The following is a 21,753-nucleotide window of genomic DNA, read 5'->3' on the forward strand; positions in this document are numbered from 1 at the left end:
TTGTCCCATTGACAGCCGGCGACGTGGATCAAGTCCCATTGGACAAGAGAATTCAGGGTCGTTGCATTCCACGGATTGCAAAGAACACGCGGGCTTGCTGGTTGCACGGTTCCGTCGTTTGTGACACTACTTTTTCAGCAAGGATCTCGGACTCGGCTAGACTAACCAGAACCGCCCTGAAGTTGAGCCGGTGCGTGACCGGTGCCGGGGCTTGTGACTCGAGCACCGCAACGACTCGTGCGTCGAAAGCGACTACCGGTCCCATGGATCCGCCAGGAACGGGCGACAAAGGACGACGCGCAAAGAATTGGAATTTTGCAGCTAACGGGTGTTCGAGAAGAATTCTTTGCCTACAGTACTGTATATCTACTTGACTATCATCTCTCGCCCCATGTTCGTCGGGACTCCTGAACTCAAAATTGGTCGCTAATGCAGACATGATGAAAGGGGGGTCCCTGATCGATGTCACAGTTACGCCAACCAACCCGCTTGCCGATGAAGCATCGATCCCGTCCTCGTGGAAAGAAAACGCTTTCGGAATATTCCGTGACAGCCTCTTCGGGCCAATGCAGGACAACCTTGGGGCCAGGGGTAACAACGTGGTGCATCTGATCTTTTTTTTCTATCTCATTTTTCACGTGATAAATGAAGCTAGCAAGCCCAATACGCGTTCGTTGCAGCGGCTTTGCAAATCCTCTGAACTTTCTTTTCTTTCTTTTCCCCATACAACCCCTGAAACCCACCTCGAGTCAATCCACGTTCGAAAGCCTCCACCCCCATTTTCTACACGTTCATTGCCGGCAAATGCGTGCTCGGTAGTCGTCTAGCTCCACCCAGTCACATGTAAGAATTATTAAACGGTCCTGAGTCAACTCGGTCGTGGGGGACAAGTAACGTTTGCAAACTCCCGCCTGGGGAGAGAAGGGGTAAGCGAAGAAAGTCGCCTGCTACATGAGTCGACCACGCGACAGCTACTGCGTACAGGTATAGACGGTGACGTTATTGGCATCTGCGACGTGTTGTCAAATACTCTACGGCATGTGGTGAATAGAAGGTTCGGCGAACAGTTTGGGAGAGGGTGTAACTTGCAACGCATCAATGAGGATTTTGCTCCCGCAGGTCAAGGGGTGCAGTTGGATATTTCTGTGGTCGCATATTTTGTTGTCAGTGGGACACGTCCCATGACATACTACAACGACAACGACGACATGTGGACAAATTTTAACGACAAATACTGCAACCGCTTGTCCAATCGAGCCCCTGATTTGACGGCCCTAGCACTGCTATTACGAGAGAGCACGTTGTCATTTAGTGATACACAGGCAAATCAATTCATACATTAAATATCATGTATTATACTGCTTGGTTCTATAGTTGAATACGAGTTGGTGATTAATTATTGAGATTATGATTACCAAACAGAAAAGATTTCCGTCTTTGCTCTATTCGTAAATATAGCAATACTTCCCCCCCACCGTACTAACCGCCTCCTTGAACACGACGTCCGCCCCGCTCTTGTCCATGCGCAGGACGTCCTCGAGCGTCGCGTCGTCGCTCGGGGGCTCGTTGTACATGGTGCGCGTGCCGGCGATGGCCAGGGCGCGCTCGGCCGGCTTCTGGTTCTGCCAGATCCACCACAGCCGGTCGACCTGGCCGTGGTGGACCCAGAAAAGGGGCTCGTTGGGCGAGTTGTAGAACTGGTTTGGTTTGCGCAAAGTTGGGTTAGCTAGACTCTTGATACCCGAGAGAAAGAAAGAAAGAATTGGATAGGGGGTGGAAGGTTGCAGAGCGGAAAAGGGGCAGACAAAAGAAAAGCGAAAGGGAGGACATCAAACTCACATCCCCACTAGGATCCCCCGAAACCGCAAAGTGCCCATACTGGTGCAACCCGTAAAACCCCTCCGTGTCAGTCCCCGTGTTCTCGACGCCCGCCTGGAACCCCGCGATGCCGGCCTGGCCCGCGGCGCCCGTCAGTAACTCCACGGCGCGCTCGTCGCCCGCCCACTTCTGGCCCAGGGCGTTGGAGATGTCGTGGCGGACGCAGCGAGGCTGGTACGAGAACTTGGGGCCCGCCGTCACGAATTCGGATGTGGGGACCGTGGCGGAGATGTTCATCATGACGCCGGCGTAGGGGCCGGTTTCGACGCAGCCGCCTGGGTGGGAGGATGGGTTGTTAGTGGACTGGGGTTTTGGAGGTGATATATATAAGGGAGCGTGAGAAGAAGAGGGGACAGCTTACCGCCGACGCCGGCTGGGATGCATAGGAGGCGGCTGGGCAGTCCTACGGCGCAACCGTGCTTGGCGTAGACTCCGTTGCCGCCTTGGGAGGTTGGGCTTCCATCAAGGCTTATTATTTATTAATGCTCTGAGTTCAACATGCCTTTCTGGGTTGTGGTCCACTTACTACGGCGAGTTGATCAGATCCTGTGAACTCTTTCCGTGGTTCCAATACGGCAGGTATCCTATTGCCCAGAAGGTCAGTCAGTCTCTTCCCTGTCTCGTATAAGTAGGCTCCGGGTAGGTTAGACATGCCTTTGTACCCGCACTCATTCCGCAAAGCCTGCTCAAAGTTCCAGGCAAAGGCCCGGTGCCAGTGCAGGAAGTAGCCCGAGTTGTGGATGTAGGGCGTGTTGTTGATGTGCGCGGCCACGAAGTCGTCGTAGCGGGACCGGGCGCCGGGCACCTTTTCCGGGTCCACGGTCGCCGGCTTGGCCATCAGGCACTTGACGGCGGCGGTGTACTCGAGCTTCTCCGCGTCCGAGAGCGTCGAGTACTCCCGCCGGACGGCCCAGTCGTCCGGGCCGCACGTCTGCGGCACGCCCTCCTTGGCGAGTTCCTGCTTGAGAGTCCCGTCCGCGAGGGCGCTCTTCAGGTTCGCCAGGCTCTGCTCGGAGAGCAGGTCGGAGCCGTGGGTCGGGGCGGGCGTCCACGAGGAGACGAGGGGGGTCCTGGCCAGGAGGAGGAGGGAGAGGGTGAGGAGAAGGCCTTGCTGCTGCATCTTGGCTTGGTAGCACACGCACTTGATCTGAGGCAAGCCACAAACAAGGAAGAGGGAAGGTCCGGTTAGGAGCAGGAGTAGGATCGATAGGCTACGGGTGCTCTGGATAGAATTAAAGGGCATATTTGAAACGGACAGCGCAGATCTATTATACGGATGTGTTTTCTTTTTCGTCCTTTTTTCAGGCCGGAAAGGTCGCACTGCATATGTCACTCCCAAGGGCTGCAACCCAAGATTCTGCTGTCACGGCACGGCTCCCTCCATTGAGCGAAATGACCCACGCCGCCCTGCATACCGTGCCGCACGGGTTTGGTTGCCGGTTCGGGTCTCTGTGGCTCATGCAATTTCATTGCCCTAGGCCACAGAGCCTGTGCCAAGGGCCTCACCGTCAGATCCATATTGAGTCTAGAACATAATATGGTAAAGTAAGTACTACGTCCATCGGCAACAAGACTCCGCGGCACAGGCGGCCAGCTCTTGCCGAGTCCTGGCTAATCAGATGCTCGAGGGGTATAGCTGGGCGTGTATGTGCGCGGCCTGGAATGCGACGATCCTGCGTCGTAGCGAAATAGGAGACGCATGGCGGTGGGGTGTCGCCAGTTGGGCCACAAAAGCTCTCCGTGAATCAAGTATATTTACCGTCCCGTCGGGTCGCACAAAGTTCAAAATCTTACGATGGCCCCAAATACCCTCGCCCTAGATGAGTACACACTGGATGGTAACAAGCGGGCCGAGCTCAGTAGATGGGCCAGATCTCCGAACTCAACTCCGCCGCCGAGTGGTGGTCATGGCAACGAGTTGGCTTGTGACATGCTCCGGCGGCACTCCAAGCCGAGACCCATCAATTATGCTTGGCTCCTCCAAATGCCAATCACAAACTCGTCTCTCTTGATCTTACTACGCACAAATATGTAGACAACCTTTTCCTTTCTTTTTCTCGATTTGACAGCTTTGACATATGCATTGAGTGCCCACGCCAAGATCCAGGGTGTCTTGTCGGCCCCTGTCACCCTCGCATGGTTCCCGGGGTACGACCCTGCAACTGTCCAATCTGCAGCCAATCGGGTCCCGGAACGGGCGCCTCATCCCAGGAAGGAATCCCTCGGCACCACCCGGATGCTCCCACCCTGGGCTACCGGTGAATACGGGGAATAGGTATTGTTGATTTGTGACGGGACTGTAGGATTGATCTTCAGCCGGCGAGTTCATGCCCAAGTGACACGTCTGAAGCTGTCTGTAACCGAATGTCTCGGTCAGGTCGAAGACCGATGCTACCTCGCGGATGCTGCACCCAAGAATGTGGCTACGAAGCGAGATATCCTGGAACCAACAGCATGGCGTGCCTGGCAGACAGCTCAAGCGGGTGAAGGCAATGCGACCGCGAGGAATGCGCGGTTGGCGGTCGTCGCATCGGAGGCATGTCATGTGCAGAAGAGGTCCGCCAAGCAAGATGAAGTGCGCAGGATATGAGGAAGGGGAGAAGACTTCGGTTCGCGTCCTGGGCTGCATCGGATGCGACGCAATTCTCAGTGAGAACAACAGTCTGCCGGTACACATCGTAGATGAATGACATTGAGCTTTGATTCCCCCTTATAATAATCTGGCCGTGTCCTCAATGCGCGCACCTGCGATCGTCAAACTACCCCAGTGCTTCCTCAATTACTGACCGAAGACCCCTTGCTTCGACTCCTCCCTCAAGGAACCACAGCCATGGCGGCGTTCACTTCCAGCAGTCCTGTCGCGAAACGAGAAGATGCCGATCCTGTCGACTCTAATGCGCCTATGCTACTGGGTCTGGCCATCTCCTTCGTAGGCCTTTCTACCATCATTGTAGCGTTAAGATGCTGGATCCGCCACTTCTGGCTCCATGCCTTTAGCATAGACGACATGGTCATGATAGGTGCCCTGGTACGTTGTTAAAAAGGGATATTGGTCACCCCTGAACCACCTCCAACCCAAACTATCCACCCGCTCTGTCGCTGACGATTTGCCGTCGCCCGTCTCCCCCACCGACAGGGCATGGCCATCTCCACCACCGCCTGCTTCATCCGCATGACCCAGCACGGCGCCGGCCGCTGGCCGGCCGACATCCCCGACGCGCACAAGGAGGGGCTGCGCTACTGGTCCTACATCATCGGCCCGCTGCTGACGACGGGCATCTGCCTCGTCAAGATCTCGCTGGCCTTCTTCCTGCGCCGCTTCGTGCAGCGGCTCTGGCAGAAGCGGTTCCTGCTGGGCATGGTCGCGTTCCTGAGTATTTTTGCTGTTTATTCCGTCTGCACGTACGTCTTCGCCTGCGTGCCGCTGCAGGCGGTGTGGGACCTCACCATCACCGATGCCAACTGCAAGCTGCGGGCGAGATTGAAGGATATTGGCACTGCCAATAGCGGTATGTTTTGTTGGCTCGCTCACTTCTTTCCGCGGGAAAGCGGCATACAATGCTAACGAACGGGTGAACGCATAAGTGGTCAACATCCTCACCGACTTGGCCATGGTCGCACTGCCGGTTCTGGTCGTTCTCGACCTGCAAGTCAACCGCAATACCAAGATCTCCTTGGTCCTCATCCTGAGCCTCGGGTTATTGTATGTAAAGCCCCCGTCAGGGCTAGCCAGCCCACATAGCCACCCAGACTGACGTGCTCTCTCTCATAAAGTGCCTGCGCCGCGTCAGTGATCCGAGCGGTGTACGCATATAGTATGACCGACCCCGACTACACACGAAGATACGACTTCCTAATCTGGTTCAAGTACGTTATTACCACCAAGCCTCCTCATTCATGCAAAACAAAGGATACACTGACATGCGTCGTCGCTGCAGCGTCGAACTCCACGCCGGCATCCTAGCCGCCTCCCTACCAACCCTACGCCCGCTCTTCTCCAAAATCCTCAAAAGCACTACCTCTTACGGACGCAGCAACAAGCAGCGTGGATACGGCGGTACGTACGGGCACGGAACCGGGACCGGTGGCGGTGGCGGTCAGGGGAACCAGGTGGAGCTTTCCGACATGCGAAACCACCCTTACTACCGGGCCGGCGAGAGCCCCTTCCAGGCCCCGAAGCCCGGTGCGGATAGCAACCCCAACTATGTCACCGAGATCACGACGACCACCAGGGGAGGCTTCGGCGATGATAGCAGCGAGGAGTTCATACTTACGCCTTCTGCTGGTATAACCAAGACGACCGACATCGTTGTGTCGTAGGGTAGCCGTTGCTGGGTATCATATCTCGGTAGTCGAGCATTACTATAAGGCGGGTGGGAAAGAGGCTGTGTTTCCTCCAAACGATTCAAATCATCAACGACACGGATTGCACCTCATCATTCATGCCGTAGTTCATGCCGTAGTAATGAATTCGCGTCCACATGAGCGTGATTTCTATTGTGTGTATATATCTGAGCGTGGTTTTTCTTTCTACCGGCCCAGGTGCCCGACGACACTGCCGACCATAACGGCGACCTCGCGGTCCCACCCGGCCTTGTCCGTGTCGGTCCTCGCGCCTTTGCCCCCTTTGGCCGCCGCCGCGACCGTGCTGGGCGGCTGGCTGCCGCGGATGACGCACTCGCGGATCGCCTCGCCGACGGCGTTCTTGTTCGACTTGAGCGTCCGCGCCGAGACGCCCCCGCGGTTCATGATCTCCGCGACCCGTGTAGACAGGCTGCCGGCCATGCTGCGCCAGAAGTAGGACGCCAGGGAGCCCGTTTCCAGGTGCGCCAGCAGGGGTTGGAGGAAGTTCGACTTCTCGGACACGTGCTTCGGGTTGGGCACCAGCGGGTGCGCGGGCGCTTTGGTTCCTTCCAGGATGATCTCCAAGGCGACGATGTTCTGGCACCGCGCCGACACCTCGGCCAGGGTGCGGTCCAGCGAGGGCAGCGTGGCCAGCGACCGCGCGACCGACGTGATGGAGCTCTGCAGGGCGTTGCGCAGGTACACCTCCAGCGCCTGCAGGAGAAGCTGCGGCGACCAGCGGTCGGGCTTCAGGCCCGAGGTCGGCGAGATGAGGTACAGCGTGACCATGGCCGAGACGGTGCGGGCCTTGGTCTCCTCGCTCTGCGCGAACGTGGCGGTCCCGGTCGCCGTGCCAATCGCAAACTCGCGCATGATCTGTTCCGACAGGGCCCGCACCGAGCGCTCTACCGGGGCGATGATGCTGTCCTGCAGGCTCTTGATGGCGTTCACCCGCTCCAGGCCGTGTCCTTCCTCCCCGGGCGCCTTTCTCTCCAGGGTCTCGCGCAGCGAGAGCAGCGTATGCGCGCACCGCACCAGGGCCCGGTGGTCCTCCTTCTTGCCATTGGCGCCCGCGCCGGCGGTCGAGATTTCCGAGTGCTGGACCTCGAGCTGCCGCCCCAATTGGAGGCACCGGCCGACCGCTCTTCCGAGCTTCAGCGTCTCCCATAAGCGCGCGGCCACCTGCCGGACCTCGTCTGCCTCGGCATGTTTCTGTATGACCTCCTTCTCCAGCTGTTTGTAGCTCTCGTTCAGGCTCTTGACCTGGTTGTCAATCTCGGAGACGATTCGCGTGCTGGCTTCCGTCTGCTCTCGGGTATGCGTCAGCAGCGGTATCGCGGACCGCGTGGTCAGCAGGTCAATGTGCGAGTCGATTTCCTGGGCGTCGAAAAGCACTTTGGAAAGCGGTGTTGAGAGGTCGAGGGGCGCATCGTTCGGGTTGTTCGTCGCGAGGACCAGAGTGTTGGCGAACGACGCGGGGCTGAATCCAGGGTCTAGAAACGTCTCGTAGTCGATGTACGACGGTCCATCTTCCTCGGGATTTTCCATTGTGTCCTCACGAGTGGATGCGAGGAATGAAGAAGGCAAACAGCTATACAAGCCGCCTTGCCTCACTTTTGATGCGCTTATGCTCAAGGCTTATGCACATCTGGGAACAATGTTATGTAAAGTCCAAGGTGGCCCAAAAGCTCAAGCTACCTACGGTTAAGTCGATGGTGAAGCATCCACCCCCACATCAGCCACACACAGCGTGAACCCCCGAGAAGCCACATTTGTCCAAGATATTCATACATGTCTTAGCGAAAGGCGCTGGCAATATGGAATGAAATGTAATATTATACGCGGCGTTATCTCTATATTTCCTGATGCTACTCTGGTATTTTTTTTCTCCCTCTATTTTCGTTTACTATCCTTCCTAGGTTAGGTGGAATAGCGGGATCTTTCTTCAACACTGTGGAACGCTTCTATGTATACCTCCTAAACGTGTGCTGGTAAAACGGAGTCCTCAAACCCAAATAACTTGTCTGTCCATTCTATGGCCACGCCTACCTTGATGACAACATTATCACGCCACATTCCCAATCCCATATCGACCTTGACCTGAGTTCGCAATGCTGAGGCCAAGAACCAAGTCCGTGCAATGTTGCCGCGGACACCAAAGCCCTCCACGATATCTTTCATTGACGTTGTTTCGGTCCAGGATGGATCCCTGAGACAATGGGCGCTGAACTGCATGCTCTTCTTATCCCACTGCAGCAGTACAACAAATGTACCGCACATGTGGCTGCTGAACTCGTGGCTGCCGCGGGATCGGTAGCGCAACGCAACTTTCTTGCTTTGCTCTTTTGGCAAGATTCGAAAACAGTTTTCATCAGCATTCCATGATTCGACCGGCCACGTATCGGCAAGATACACGCCTTGGATATTTATTTGCTCTGTAAGCGCAAATCCATAAACGCGCGGGGTCAGATGGCTAATCGGCAGGCGGATGCTTTGGCGAACGTAGAGATCCGTCGGTACAATCGAGAAGGTGGACTGCGGAGGGGTTGCCTCGTATATTCGATGGGCGTCAACACGTACAAATTGGATGCCTTCAAGCCTTTTGAGGAGTATCCCAATGAGCCTGCGGGACTCGCCCGCAAGCCCCGGACGTTTGCAATTGAGCGATGCAATGTAGACGTCAGGCTCATATTCATATGGAACCAGGGTTAGCCGAATTGAGATTCCCTTGTTGGTGCTTGCGTAAGGACGATCCTCCGAGAGGTCTTCGGCGAATACAACATCGGGGGTATCGACAAATTCTCTTGGGCTAGGAGCCAGTAGTCCAAGGTAGGTGGTATATGACTGCTCTTTCTTCTTCCACAAGAAAAGGGATTGGTCGTCAGACCTTTTCATGACTTCCTCTTGCAGTCGAATGAATGCTTTGTGGTCTCCCTCACCATACAACATTGGCATATTGACATCGAGTATCCCAAGTAAACAGTAGGCCATATCCTCGGGCTTAGTCGTCACTCTCCTTGCCGCCCATCTCATTCTCGACGCAATGCTAGCCAGACTAGGGTCGCATGAGCGAAGCACTTCCTGACTTATTCCCGTCAACATGGATAGCTCTCTTAGACGATGTTCCTTGGCAAATAATAAATCCCCATGCCTAGAGTAGAAGAAAACTTCTTTTGGGGCAATGAGCTCCTGCAGGGTCCAGCCCCGGCTTAGCCAACGACATTTTTTTAACTCTTCCGTAGAGTCGGAGTCCACATCATCAAGATAGACGTAACATCGCCGTGCGTTCTTGTACCATACGTACATTGAATTGATCGCCTCTGACAATTCTGATGAGCTGTCCTTTCTTATACAACAAGTATCAACCCAAAGGTAGTTGTAGTCATGGCGAGCGGCCACTGATGCAAATAACGTGATCTTATGAAAACCTTCCTTTGCTCTGTGAAGGCCCTTCCCAGGGCTGGTCATTTCTTCGAAGGTCACTTCTTCGCTGCCCCAAGTATGAGACAAAATGGCATATTCCGGAATATCGATCTCGTTGAACTCTTTCAGTTCTAGAGTTTCACAGTCGATTAAACGCATGGCGGAAGTATCTGCGTGACGTAAGAAATGGTATAGGGTATGGTAGGAACCGGTTGATGTTGCGGAATGCGATGAAGTGTGTGAGGTCGAACATGCGGCTAAAAGCTGCAGCGATAAGCATACCTACTTAGGCTATGGCCAGCCGTCCTCAGGCAAGTGTCTCAAAAAAAAGAGTAAGCACCAGTCATCTTGCCTGCAGTAGCTGAAGTGAGCAGGGCTATCCGTCGCGGGCCTGGTTCTCTATGGCTTCCTTCAACCGGGTCAGACGGCTGTCAATCCACGCCTTCTGCCATGCCTCCACCTTCCCACCCAAAATCGTGCAGTTATTCGGCTCAAGCAGGACCATGCCGCGAGCCACGGTGGCGCCCTTTTTGAGGAGGATTTTCTCCCCGATATTCATCGTGCCAATACCGATGCGCTCAATCCGATGCAACTCCAGGCCATGGACTTTCTGACCCTTGCAGTCCTGGAGAACCAGGCGATGTGTCGAATTCTTGGGCGTTGCGCTTGCACCATTTGCGCCTCTGGCCCCTCCAGGGGCAGATGAGAGCGCCTGCGTCGACGCGCTGCTGTAGCTGACCTCGTCATCGTCCTCTCCGCCCGCCGGCAGGCGAATCATTTCGCGACCACGCGTCTGCTCTCCGCGGGCAATGGCCTCGAGCTCCTCGACCTGCTCCCACTTGCTCTTGGTGAGGTTGTCGATGTCCAACACCTGCACGAGCACGTCCCGGCCGAGCTTGGTTTCCACGACCTCCATATTGGACAGATTGGGCGGCAGCGCAGGCGCGCTCGCGTCGAGTACAGTGCCATTCGTGATGTCCACCACCATCAAGCGCGCCTTGGCCGTCGCGATGAGAGCCTGCAGGGGCGGCATGGGGTTGCGGTTTGGCAGCACGCCTTGCACCCACTCGAGGGTTGGCATGGGCAAACCTTGGCGCTGAAGGCCGGAGCGGATTTGGACAGCTAGATCCATCGCGGTCCCGACTGTGTTCTTAGGTAAAAAGCATGTGCTCCTTCAATTGAATGAAGGGACCTCAGTTGCAAAGAGTGTGTTTAGTGAGATTTCACATGACGAAGGTAAGGACTTCATAGACTTTCGGGTTGGGTGAAATTGTGTAGGTACTTTCCTGTCAAATCTGTAGCGCCCCACGAGTAAACTGGTGGACTGAAGTTGCTCCTTCCGGCGATCCACAAACGCCCGGCTCCGACACCGACGCACCGACAAGCTCCGTCAGGAAGTACATAGTCCAGGCAAAGAAGCAATACCTAAGAGATAGAGTTGCCATTATTGATATTCTGACTGAGAACCGGGATGAGTTAGTGCCTGCTGAGGCTCTATGGAATTCAATGTCCGCTCTAGCGCTAATGGACCTTCCTGTCCGTCCTCGGCACCTTGTTTGACAAGCCCCTCGTGCATTTAAACTTCGATCAAGCAGTCAGCAACTTCAGACAATGTCTCTGGTATGGCCCATAAGATGGACGAATCCCCGTTGCCAAGTCATGATGCATCACCTTCCCACTTGTACCTCCTTGAAGTCTGAAGATACCTGACAACCCGTTCAAACTGCTAAGAGCCTAACTCCGTCACCATGGCAGCCCCTCCAGAAGTCACCATCCACAACCTCAGTGGACAATGGTTATTTGTAAGTCTGATACACCCAATCCTCACATTCCCTGGTCACAATGATTCCCAATACCACCAGATCAGTACTTACCGTAGTTGGTTCACAGAACAAGAGCATGTCAGACGACATGAACGCGCTGATGGAGCTCCAAGGCGTGCCGTGGCTGGTGCGCAAAGCCGCGTCCATGATGAACGTGACGGCGCGCCTGACGCAGACGACGGACGCCGCGACGGGCACGGGCTCCATCACCATCGAGACGGTGGCGACGGGCGGCTTCAAGGGCGAGACCAAGACGTACAAGCTGGACGGGTCCGAGATGCGCAGCGAGACCAAGTTCGGCGTCACCCACGTGCGCGCCCGCTGGCTCAACCTGTCGGAGCGCGACCAGCCGCGCAGCATGGGCGCCGAGCGCGGGCCCCTCGACCCCTACCTCGTCGAGGACTGGATCGAGGAGCCCTGCGAGAAGCTCGAGGGCAAGCCCGGCTACGTCCAGGTCTACGTCGTCCAGGAGGGCGGCGAGGGCACGGCCGAGCAGGTCTTTGGCTTCTGCATGATCGACGGCAAGAGGTACCACGTCCAGAAGACGGTGGCTACGAAGCAGAACAAGACGGTGAAAGTGCGGGCAGTCTACGAATGGAAGGGCCAGTAGTGGAGGTATCCGAAGTGGCCAATTGGTGTAATTATGTTAGAATGCATAGGAATTGTTCCGAATGAACTTCGAACATCTCAACGGTCAAAGTTTACTGAACAATAAATAACAGTCACGCTTGAGATGTCTAAGTCGGATGAATTGGTAGTAGTAATAGTAGTATTAGCCTGTGCCACAGTGGCTTGACCACTGAGTTGGTCCCTGAAACTAAAGGTCAGGTCCACTGTTGCCAGCAGCTCAGCTCGGTACTTGCGTGTTAGCTACAGGGTACACCGGAGCTACGTCTAACTGCTTGCATTGCGTTGCCCCTACTCCCATCATCCATCTTAATTTCTCATTACAGAGCTCACCAACGCATGCCGCGAGCCAATTAACCGCCCATTAACGTCGTACCTACCCTTTACCGAACAATAATCCCATTTGCACCTCTGATTCGAACCTCCGTCCCCCCAAAATGTCCACAATAGCCTCCCCGAGAGAGCCCACGCGGCGCATGAACTCCTTCCAGAACATCACGACCCCGACCTCATCGACACGAGCCTCGCTCGACGCCCCGCGCTCCGCCACGACCTCCCCGAACCCGAACAGCGGCTCCTTCGCCTCGTCGCCCATGAGCGGCGGCGGCGGCGGCGCCCGCAGCAGCAGCACGGGCCCGCCCGCCACGAAGCGCAACCGGGCCGCGCTGCGCGAGTACTACAACCTCCAGGAGCGGAAAGCCCAACAGCAACAACAACAACAAACCCCGCCGCAGCCGCCCAGCGTCGAGGTGACGGACCCCCTGGGCGGGCAGCACGAGGCGTCCGAGGTGCCGCCCTCGGAGATGGACGGCGAGGGCTTCGACGCCGACGCCTACGTCAAGAAGGCGCTGGCCGAGAGCGGCATGGAGGACCTCCTGAAGCTGTACACCAAGACGCTCGGCGAGATCCGCGCGTTGGACGCCGAGAAGAAGGCCTTGGTCTACGACAACTACAGCAAGCTGATCTCGGCAACGGAGACAATACGCAAGGTAAGGCCGCGCCCGCGTTCGAGAGATCCGATTTGGGACTTGCTACTTACGAAACGACGAGTAGATGAGAACGAATATGGATCCATTAAACCCAATGGCTTCCACACTTGACCCAGCCATCGCACAGATCTATTCACAGGCCTTTTCAATACGGGAGACACTACGGGGCCAAGTGCCGCCACCCAACCCTGACAAGGAAGCGGCTGAGGAGGCAAGGCAAAAAAAAATACGCACGAAACAATTAGCTTTGGAGGTCCTTGAGACACCGGACAAAATACGGGCCCTTGTTAACGAAGGTCGCTTAGAAGATGCACGGCAAGCTTGGAAAGTACCCCGGAAGCTGTTAGTCAGCTGGAAAGAGAAAGGGTTGGGGGGAAGCGACGTAGAGGCTTGTATTGAAGACGGGGACGCCGCGGTCAGGGGAGAGCCGAGCAGCTTTAACTGGAGACGAACAGACGCCGACAATGTTTGAGTGACCGCCCTTCGCTGACACTACTTTACGAACCCAGGCTCGATATGTCTATGGTCTCAAAGGGATCTCGGTCCGCCTGGCTCACTAATACCTTCCCATCCGCACTCGAGCTTTGGGACAGCGTCTGCTCGAGTTTAGGCTTCAACACCTGCGTCAGATACTGACGCTCGGAGTTGCTGTGGAATACGGTGACCACGGTCTGACCCAGCTGTGTGTAGCGCAGGGCAGAGTGATGATCCATCTCGCCGGTGACGATGAGATCGGCATCGGTATCCTTGAGTACGCTAGAGCCCGAACCAGCGCAGACGGAAACGGACGAGATGGTCATGTCTTTCAGATCCTTCCGGGGGTGGGGCAACGCGACCGACATGTGCTGTTGGTCGCCCAGTCCACGTGACAGGTTCTTGAGAATGGTTGTCAGGGGCATCGGGCCCTGTAACTTCATAGTGCGGCCATACCCGAGTCCCTGAAGGCTCTCGGGGGAGGGACCGAGAAATGGGCTGGACCACTTTGCGCTCATCTGCCTTGATGTCGCTAGCGAGGATGATATCGCACAGCCAGTCGTTCAATCCACCCTTTGCTGCGTCCACGGCAGTATGAGGACAATAGACAGCTACGCGCGCGGCGATCAACCGGAGCAGATGCTTCTGCATGGGATCCTGGTTGGATAAAGATTTGATAGCGCGGAAGATCACGGGGTCTGCGTCTTGTTAGTCTCCGGAGCCATGAGCTTGTATTGCTTTGTAACTTACGATAGCTAATGATAATGTTGACCTGCTTCTCAAGAGCCTCGTCCACGACAGCTGCGGTGAGGTCATTGGTCAAGAGAACGGCACCGCCGCCCTGCTTGGACTCAGCTCCCTCAGGGAGTAAGGCTTGGTCCAGGAGTACTGCGTTTAATCAGTCAACGACTGCTTACTTCTAGGGGCACATAGTTGAATAAGAAAACGTACATCCCGTGTTATCCCATGCTGAATCGGCCAACTCAGGAGGATAGCTAATAGGTGTTAGAATACAAAGGTCCCCAATTCTGACAGCGGCATTGCTTACAGTGTCTTCATTGCCTTGACTACGGCATCGGTGAAAGTGGGGGCCGCCATACTGCTGAATCCTCTGCGAAGCGGTTGTGCACGAAACGACGCTCTGCAAGCACTGATGACGGGCGCGGCTAGTTTGCGCGTTCCTATGCGGGGGATAACCTGAGAATAGAGATGGTGGGACAAGACGGATCTCATTGAAACTGCGCCGGCGTGGATCTGACTCGACTGTGATATCAACTCTGTTTTCACTGGGATTTGTCGTGAGGCTGCCAGTTGTCAAGTGACGATATTAACATTGGCCAGAACCACTAAAGACTCGACAGCTACAGTTTGAGCCACAACAGAACAATCGCCCAGGACGGACGGCAACCAATAAGCTTCAGCCACCGGACCGCTGACAGTGGGTGTTTGGGAGCGAGCGGCAGAGCAGAGGTCGTTCCCCACCCCCACTGGAAGCTTTGGAGGGGCAATTCCGTCATCACCGAGGTCGCATCCAACCATACCCCAAAAAGTTTTGGCCGCGCGCGCAATCTACACACCATATCGTCGTCGTATCCCACAGCGCAAGCAGACAATGGCCGAGTCGACAATAACAGAGGCTTCGCTCAAGAGCGCCCTGATTGAGCGGCTGAATGCGACCCATGTCGAGGTTACAGACATGTCAGGTAAAGACACCCTTTGCTCTACCTACCCGCCAAGGCCTCCCTCCCTTGGTGTACTTACTATACCAACCAGTACTAACAAAGACCCCAAAGGCGGCTGTGGCCAATCCTTCACCACGCTCATCGTCTCGCCCCAGTTCGCCGGCCTCAACTCGCTCAAGCGCCACCGCACCGTCAACGCCGCCCTCAAGACCGAGATCGCCGCCATCCACGCCTGGAGCGCAAAGTGCCAGACGCCCGAGGAGTGGGAGAAGGACAAGGCCAAGAACGGCGACGCCTCCGCCAAGCCGCCGCTGAACGGCACCGTGGACGGCAAGGTCGAGGGCGTCGGGGCTTAGTTTGGGGGCTTGCGACGGAAAAGCTCAGGTACAACGATGACGAAAGGAAAGAAATAAAGGATAAATTGGAAAGGAAGGTCTAATTATAGAGCTTCTATACGAATGAGCACACTCTCTGGTGGAGGCAGTATAGCTCCCCGGCGGTCGTGTCCACGCCACCAACGGCTATGTACGGAGGAAAAGGAATATAGGCCATGTATATCAAACTCGTTTGGGAGGGGTTTCATGTACAATGCAGTCGCATATCTACGAGCACAGACATATAGTGCCGAGACGGGTGGGCGTTTGCGAAATATCAATGTTTTCCCAATCATTGCCAAACACCCCTTTTCTTTTTATGCACGGCTGAAAGGCTGGCCGAGGTCTGTTCGATTCCGTATACCTATATGTTTCTCGGGAAGTCATCCAGGCACAGCCGAAAGTACCCTGCCTCCGAGCCGTGCTTTGGTCATCACCAATCGCCAGCAGTAATGCCCTTCCTTCGAGCGGCGCAGCAATGTTGGCTAAAATCTCACTCAGCTCAATCGAACATTAGTACTGATCTACCAGGGCGCAATGGCAGGCATATATCCGAATCTTACATCGATATCGGGAAGCTGAAAGCTCGAAACCTCGGCGATCCTCGTTGTTATTATAGCACCTGTGCCGGAAGTCATCTAGCGTCAAATAGGGGATACGCGAGCCAGAGATCGACTATCGAGCAACTAACTGCATACATGTAGCCAATATGCATGAATAAGCAGACGGCCAATTCCCACACTAAGTGCAATGGTTCCTATATCTATATAACCATATACTATCTCGAAAGTTCAATACTATATATATATGACCCTGGCTTTTGGGCGCTCCTGCCAATAGGGTATTGACGGACAGGCCAACAAGGCCATGACGGTAACGCTACTGCGCCATATGAGACTCATACTGTACAAGTCGGCCAATTGGTTCCTGGACAGTCATCAACGACCAGACTACTTGTCATCAACTACTCTGAAGATTTCATCGAATAAGTATGGGGAGGAAGAAAGCAGCAGGCGCCTCCGGTGCAGGCACGGGAGAAGACGTAGGGGGTAGTGCGATCAACTTCAGCAACGCCACAGTCTCACAGGGGCAGTTAGTGTCAACGAAGGCCGGCATGCAAGTCAACAAGCACCTGCACCGCGGCACGGCCTTCGTCAACTGGTCCGCCCAAGAGGCAGCGTCTTCGCCGTCCTCTTCGAGCCCAGCCAACAGCCAGGAGAGCGGCTCGAGGGTGCTTCCGATCCGTCCCGTGAGGTGGCACGTGAAGCCACGGATCCAAGGCAGTCGAGCGAGGCAAACGGAAACGACGTCGAGACAGGAAACGAAAGCTCGGAAACGAGCAGTCGAACCGGGAGCCACCTCCGCGACTTCCGATCAGAATGAAGCTGGCAGGGCCGGGACGGGGTCGGAGGGAGGAGGGCCGTCTCTGTCTTCTGGATATATCTTCCCGGTCTGGGCCTCGGCCGTCTTCCCCGGGGACTTGCCCGACAGCCATAAACGGCTGCTGCATCTGAGCGTGGTGTACTGGCCCATCATTGCGTACCCCTTGGGGGAGCATGCGCTTCTGTCGTATAACCCGCTCCAAGTACCAGAGCGACACGTGTTTCTCTTTCAAGACCCCACGAGCCTTCACTGTCTCGTGGCCATGGGCGCTCTGTACGAGACGCTACGGTCCGGCCGGAAGGAGTCGTTCTTGCTGGGGTCGCTCGTCTCCAAGCTGTACAGCGTCATCGGGGACCATATTCGAAGCAATGGCGATCTGAACACTGCCATGAATGCCATGGCCACTCTGGCATTAATAGCGGTAAGATTCACCATTCTCATTTCGCTCTAGATGGCTATCTGCCCTGCTTCTTTTCAGTGCAACTTACACTTTTTCTGAAATAGGGGTACCAAGGCAACTACGAACATTGGAGTCTCCACATGAAGGCTCTCATGCAGTTCATACCTGCAGCCGGCGGTCTGGATCAAGTCGACACAGGGGTAATGGGCGGAATACGGAAGTAAGTTCTGAGTCCATTCCTACTTACCCCAGCCAAGCGCTTTCTTCTTCCAGATTAATCAATGATAAAACTCACTCGTACAACTGCACCAGAGCCGACTTCGCCGGCGCCCTATCCTTCTCAACCAAACCGTTCCTGCCCTGGAGGAGACGCCAAGCCAAACTGCAATGCATCCCCGAGATCGGGCAGGAGGCCATGCACCGGGGACTGACGCGCCACCTGGCCCCGTGCGGCCTCGGCCAGGCCACCATCAAGGCCGTCACGACGGTCGCCAGCTACCACCGCTGCATCACCTACACTAAGCGACAGAACCAGCAGAAACGACGACGACGGGAGGGAGCAGAGGCGGTCGTGTATGAGCCGCTCGAGGTGGGCGAGCACTACGACTACATCCTGTACCGGCTGCTCGCGGAGCCTGGGCCCCTTTTGACCACCAGGACAGCCCTAACAACATCCGAGCAGCAGCACTTGAATGCCGAGCTTCTGAGATCTGACACGACTTCCCCCTTCTCGCCTGGAGACGATGGTATTGCCCTTCAGTCCGCCATACGGATTCTCGCCATCCTACTGCTCCGAGAACCCACCAACGACATGCCCTGCGGCGAGTCCAACCTGCTCCGCCAACTCGAACACCACCTCCAAACCATCCTCCACAGCATCGAAAGGACAAGGACCAAGCGCCCCGTCAATGAAACCCCTGTAACAATAGTGTCTTCAACTTACCCCTGCCCATCCACCCCCCAGCCAACGCTGTCCTCCCCTAAACAAAAAGAAAACAACGACACCCTCGCCACACGCAAGCCCATCCACCTCTGGCTCTGCACCGCCGGCGACCTCGTCTCGACCCTGCAAGGCGGCGGCGTGACCGGCGGGCGGACCGACAAAGCCGGGCGCCCCAGCATCTATGAGCGGCTGCTGCGCGCCGTGCTGAGCCCCGACGAGGCGGCGGACCCGGCGCGCGTGCGCGAGCGGGACCTCGAGGTCTGCCGCATCATGAGCTTGGGCGACATGCGCGAAATGAAGCTCGGCAGCAGCACTCTCAGGGATTCAGGCGAGGAGGGGTGGGATGATAGACAGGCCATGAGACGTATTTTGGGTTTAACTGACACCGGCTTGAGCGACGGGCAGCAATCACAATGAGAATGAGTAACTTGACTTGACGTTCAATTCTCGAAAGTATTTATACCAAAACAGCATTACTGCCATCAAGGGCATACGCATTTGGTCATATCACTAGCACTTCCCCAGCGTATCTACCATGTATGTAACCAACAAGTCGATAGTCATATTTCGGCTACAAAAGTTCTTCCAACAAACAGGCCTTCTCAAGCATCCTTCTTGTAAAAAGGATGTGAAGCGATACGCTCCTACCACTCGCCGTCTTCCTTATTCCAGTCGCGTTCCTGTTCTTTTCTTCAATCACCGTCACGGTCGTCGGCCCAAGGGTTCTTTTGATCATTTTGCAATTCATCGCTAGTGTATTTTGGCTCTCTTTTCCCCTTCTCCTAGAATAGTCCGAGCAGGTCCTCACTGGCGTTGGCGTTCTTGGAAGCACCCGCATCGGGATGGCCCAATTGCTGGGCAGCAGGCGGCGGTGCTTCACTGCTGGCGCCACCCCCAATATCCAAGCCGGCAAATCCATTCATCAGATCGTTTGATGCACCACCGCCACTGCCGCCCGTCGCAGCAGGCTGCTGAGGTGGAGGGGCATCAAATAGGCCCATCATATCAGCCATTCCACCGCCAGGTGCGGCACCGCCGGCAGGGCTGACGACGCGAGCCGGAGTACCTGGGGTGCTGGCCTGTTCCAAAGAAGCAGGAGCACCGCCATCGAAGTCGATATCCAGCAGATTCTCGATGTTGTTTTGCTGTCCAGACCCGTTGGAAGCTGCGGCGGCCGCCGCCGCCGAGGCAGCGATGGGGTTCTCCGCCAAGTTTTCGCGCTGTTCCTGGATAGCAGCACGCTGGATGGCGTCAGCTCCATAGCGACCCTTGCCAACGAATGACTCAGGAGGCTTGTGGTAGACAGATGCGAGCGTTGACAATTCAGCCAGAAGCTGCTCTAGTAAGGCTGTTGGTAGGCTGGTCATTGTTGTAGTAATGGCCGGCTTTTGTGAGAGCACGATGTTCTACAATGCATTAGTGACTTGATACGATCTCCCCGGAGCCTGATGACATACCTTGGCGACATCCAGATCACCCGATAGAAGACGCCAGTAGACATAAGCCCTGTCGCGAATATCCGGGTTGTCGTTTTCTGTAGTAGCTTGCTGGAGAACCTTCTGTACCAATCCCTGGGTGTTGCTCGGTTTCTTCAAGAACAGCTTCACTATCGCGGTAAGGATCTGAAGCTGGGTCTGTGTGAACTCTTCCATAAACCCATCAACAAAGCTTGACAAGATGTCATCAGCGTTGCTGATCTTCTCGGCGTACTCGCCGACGATCCAGATAAGCGAACCCCTTGCGTCGGGCTCATCCAGCTCATCAATATGTTGGCATAGAGTCGGGATAACGCCTTCGTAGCCAGGATATTTGCGCAGGATATCCTTGATGACAACAATAACCTCTTGCACAACGTAGTTGACCTTGGTAGCAATGAGATCCAGAAGCGCATTGACGCACTTCTCGCTTGCGCCCTCAATCTTGATGGCCACCTGACCAATGGCTTTGACGGCCCTCCGAACGAAATCCATATCGACTTCCAATGCGTACTCCTTCAATTCGGCCAGCAACTGTTCGTAATTCTTCTCGTTGGCGATTCGGACCATAATCTCCAGCTTTTGGAGCTTGACGTAGGGCGGATCGTTGTATTTGCAGAAAAACACCCTCAACTCCTTGCTCAGAATATCCGGCTTGGCCTGTAGCAGCAGATCGATGTTCCTGAGGGCCACGTATTGGACTTCAGGGGCAGAAGCAACCAGGGTCACCAAGGGGGGCGCCATCTTCTTGAGATATTGCCTCACAAGATCAGGGTTGATCATTCTCATGTGAATAAAGACGACCTTGACCGCAGCCAACACAACACTGGGATTGACGTGCTGGAATTGCGGGGCAACTCTTTCGCAGATGTGTTCCGATTCCTTAACATCCTGAGGGGGGTAGGCGGCAAGTGTCGTGAGGATTGTCACTCTTCCCCATTCGGTACATTCGTTGAGGGCCATGAGCAGCTTCTTCAATACCGTCGGCGTGATGATCAGCGCTGAAGTTTCGGGGGCAGTCTCGGTGATCTCGGAGAGGGCCTGCACTGAGTTCGCGACCACCATGGGGTTGGGGTCCCCGATCAACTCCTGCAGTATTTCGATGAAGCCGTTCTCTATGCACATCGTCGGGTTGAGGTCGAAAAGCTTGGCAACACAGATCGCCGCTGTTTTGCGCACATACGGCGACTCGTCTCGTAACGTCTTCCGTAGCGGTTCTTCCATGTAGTCCACCATCTTGTCTACGCGGATGCAGCCCATGGTCCTGATCGCCAATGCTCGGATAAGTGGATTCGGGTCTTCTGAGTCTTGAACGAATGTATTGACAGCCAGAATACATAAGTCGGGATGCGATTTGGCGTAGTTCCTGGGCTCGCGGTCAGTCTTGTCCCAATGGGCAGCGTTCAGGGGCGCAGGCATCTCGGCAATTCGAGGTACAGCCGGCTCCCGGGAGTCTTGGCCAACTCACATTAGGTACAGGTACACCAGCTTCTTCTGGTCCAAGTCGCCAGTCGCGATGTTCTTGAGAACATCGGGAAACAGCGCAGACACGTCCTTCCCTAATGTCATGGCCATGATGGTTTTCTGGATCGACTCTTTTCTCTCGTAGGCATACTGCGAAACCAGGCCAGCCCTCAATTCGAAGGTTTCGCCCTTCTTAGGCACGGCGAAAGCGCCGCGAATGCGATTTACAGCCATGGTGCTGCTATGCGCTGCAGATGTTGTTGTTGATGTTTTGGAGGGGCTCGAATTGGATTGGATATGCGGTGACTGCGATATGGCCAGCAGTCCAGTCGGCTCGATAAGATGGGGGAGGTAGGGGCCCTGTCCAGGGCGGTTGCTACTGCATTCGACCCTCTTGGTGTTCTGGTATTATGTGTCCTTTGGTGTCTGAAAGGACGAAGCTTGGAGTTGTACGTCGTGGGGTGCTTGGTGTCC

At 55.5% G+C, this 21,753-nt stretch overlaps 11 protein-coding genes across 11 annotated transcripts; 5 read left to right on the plus strand and 6 right to left on the minus strand.

Moving 5' to 3' along the window:
• Positions 1 to 1,442: 1,442 nt before the first annotated feature.
• On the minus strand, positions 1,443 to 2,998 carry PG985_015754 (uncharacterized protein; the record flags this gene model as incomplete). The annotated part of the gene is made up of 5 exons (XM_066835520.1): positions 1,443 to 1,697; positions 1,840 to 2,153; positions 2,240 to 2,346; positions 2,408 to 2,462; positions 2,533 to 2,998. The coding sequence occupies 5 exons, from the start codon at positions 2,996 to 2,998 to the stop codon at positions 1,443 to 1,445; spliced, it is 1,197 nt and encodes a 398-aa protein (XP_066676723.1).
• A 1,710-nt stretch (positions 2,999 to 4,708) lies between these two features.
• PG985_015755 (uncharacterized protein) lies at positions 4,709 to 6,198 on the plus strand (the record flags this gene model as incomplete). The annotated part of the gene is made up of 5 exons (XM_066835521.1): positions 4,709 to 4,906; positions 5,015 to 5,387; positions 5,464 to 5,581; positions 5,653 to 5,745; positions 5,817 to 6,198. 5 exons carry the CDS (start codon positions 4,709 to 4,711, stop codon positions 6,196 to 6,198), a joined length of 1,164 nt encoding a protein of 387 aa, XP_066676724.1.
• A 210-nt stretch (positions 6,199 to 6,408) lies between these two features.
• Positions 6,409 to 7,770, minus strand: PG985_015756 (uncharacterized protein; the record flags this gene model as incomplete). The annotated part of the gene is made up of 1 exon (XM_066835522.1): positions 6,409 to 7,770. The coding sequence occupies one exon, from the start codon at positions 7,768 to 7,770 to the stop codon at positions 6,409 to 6,411; it is 1,362 nt and encodes a 453-aa protein (XP_066676725.1).
• Positions 7,771 to 8,199: 429 nt separating this feature from the next.
• Positions 8,200 to 9,177, minus strand: PG985_015757 (uncharacterized protein; the record flags this gene model as incomplete). The annotated part of the gene is made up of 1 exon (XM_066835523.1): positions 8,200 to 9,177. The coding sequence occupies one exon, from the start codon at positions 9,175 to 9,177 to the stop codon at positions 8,200 to 8,202; it is 978 nt and encodes a 325-aa protein (XP_066676726.1).
• An 844-nt stretch (positions 9,178 to 10,021) lies between these two features.
• PG985_015758 (RecQ mediated genome instability protein Rmi1) lies at positions 10,022 to 10,777 on the minus strand (the record flags this gene model as incomplete). The annotated part of the gene is made up of 1 exon (XM_066835524.1): positions 10,022 to 10,777. The coding sequence occupies one exon, from the start codon at positions 10,775 to 10,777 to the stop codon at positions 10,022 to 10,024; it is 756 nt and encodes a 251-aa protein (XP_066676727.1).
• Positions 10,778 to 11,393: 616 nt separating this feature from the next.
• Positions 11,394 to 12,078, plus strand: PG985_015759 (uncharacterized protein; the record flags this gene model as incomplete). Its single annotated transcript, XM_066835525.1, has 2 exons — positions 11,394 to 11,447; positions 11,536 to 12,078. 2 exons carry the CDS (start codon positions 11,394 to 11,396, stop codon positions 12,076 to 12,078), a joined length of 597 nt encoding a protein of 198 aa, XP_066676728.1.
• Positions 12,079 to 12,532: 454 nt separating this feature from the next.
• On the plus strand, positions 12,533 to 13,556 carry PG985_015760 (uncharacterized protein; the record flags this gene model as incomplete). The annotated part of the gene is made up of 2 exons (XM_066835526.1): positions 12,533 to 13,084; positions 13,149 to 13,556. 2 exons carry the CDS (start codon positions 12,533 to 12,535, stop codon positions 13,554 to 13,556), a joined length of 960 nt encoding a protein of 319 aa, XP_066676729.1.
• A 25-nt stretch (positions 13,557 to 13,581) lies between these two features.
• Positions 13,582 to 14,656, minus strand: PG985_015761 (uncharacterized protein; the record flags this gene model as incomplete). The annotated part of the gene is made up of 5 exons (XM_066835527.1): positions 13,582 to 13,989; positions 14,063 to 14,256; positions 14,309 to 14,446; positions 14,510 to 14,553; positions 14,607 to 14,656. 5 exons carry the CDS (start codon positions 14,654 to 14,656, stop codon positions 13,582 to 13,584), a joined length of 834 nt encoding a protein of 277 aa, XP_066676730.1.
• A 514-nt stretch (positions 14,657 to 15,170) lies between these two features.
• On the plus strand, positions 15,171 to 15,596 carry PG985_015762 (BolA domain-containing protein; the record flags this gene model as incomplete). The annotated part of the gene is made up of 2 exons (XM_066835528.1): positions 15,171 to 15,261; positions 15,352 to 15,596. 2 exons carry the CDS (start codon positions 15,171 to 15,173, stop codon positions 15,594 to 15,596), a joined length of 336 nt encoding a protein of 111 aa, XP_066676731.1.
• A 1,132-nt stretch (positions 15,597 to 16,728) lies between these two features.
• Positions 16,729 to 18,757, plus strand: PG985_015763 (uncharacterized protein; the record flags this gene model as incomplete). The annotated part of the gene is made up of 3 exons (XM_066835529.1): positions 16,729 to 17,418; positions 17,502 to 17,617; positions 17,710 to 18,757. The coding sequence occupies 3 exons, from the start codon at positions 16,729 to 16,731 to the stop codon at positions 18,755 to 18,757; spliced, it is 1,854 nt and encodes a 617-aa protein (XP_066676732.1).
• Positions 18,758 to 19,122: 365 nt separating this feature from the next.
• PG985_015764 (uncharacterized protein) lies at positions 19,123 to 21,513 on the minus strand (the record flags this gene model as incomplete). The annotated part of the gene is made up of 3 exons (XM_066835530.1): positions 19,123 to 19,746; positions 19,798 to 21,181; positions 21,284 to 21,513. The coding sequence occupies 3 exons, from the start codon at positions 21,511 to 21,513 to the stop codon at positions 19,123 to 19,125; spliced, it is 2,238 nt and encodes a 745-aa protein (XP_066676733.1).
• Between the last annotated feature and the right edge of the window lie 240 nt (positions 21,514 to 21,753).

The sequence above is a fragment of the Apiospora marii genome (genome assembly GCF_038362585.1).
Source record: "Apiospora marii strain CBS 49790 chromosome Unknown utg000013l_segment0_segment0, whole genome shotgun sequence".
Taxonomy (NCBI): Eukaryota; Fungi; Ascomycota; class Sordariomycetes; order Amphisphaeriales; family Apiosporaceae; genus Apiospora; species Apiospora marii.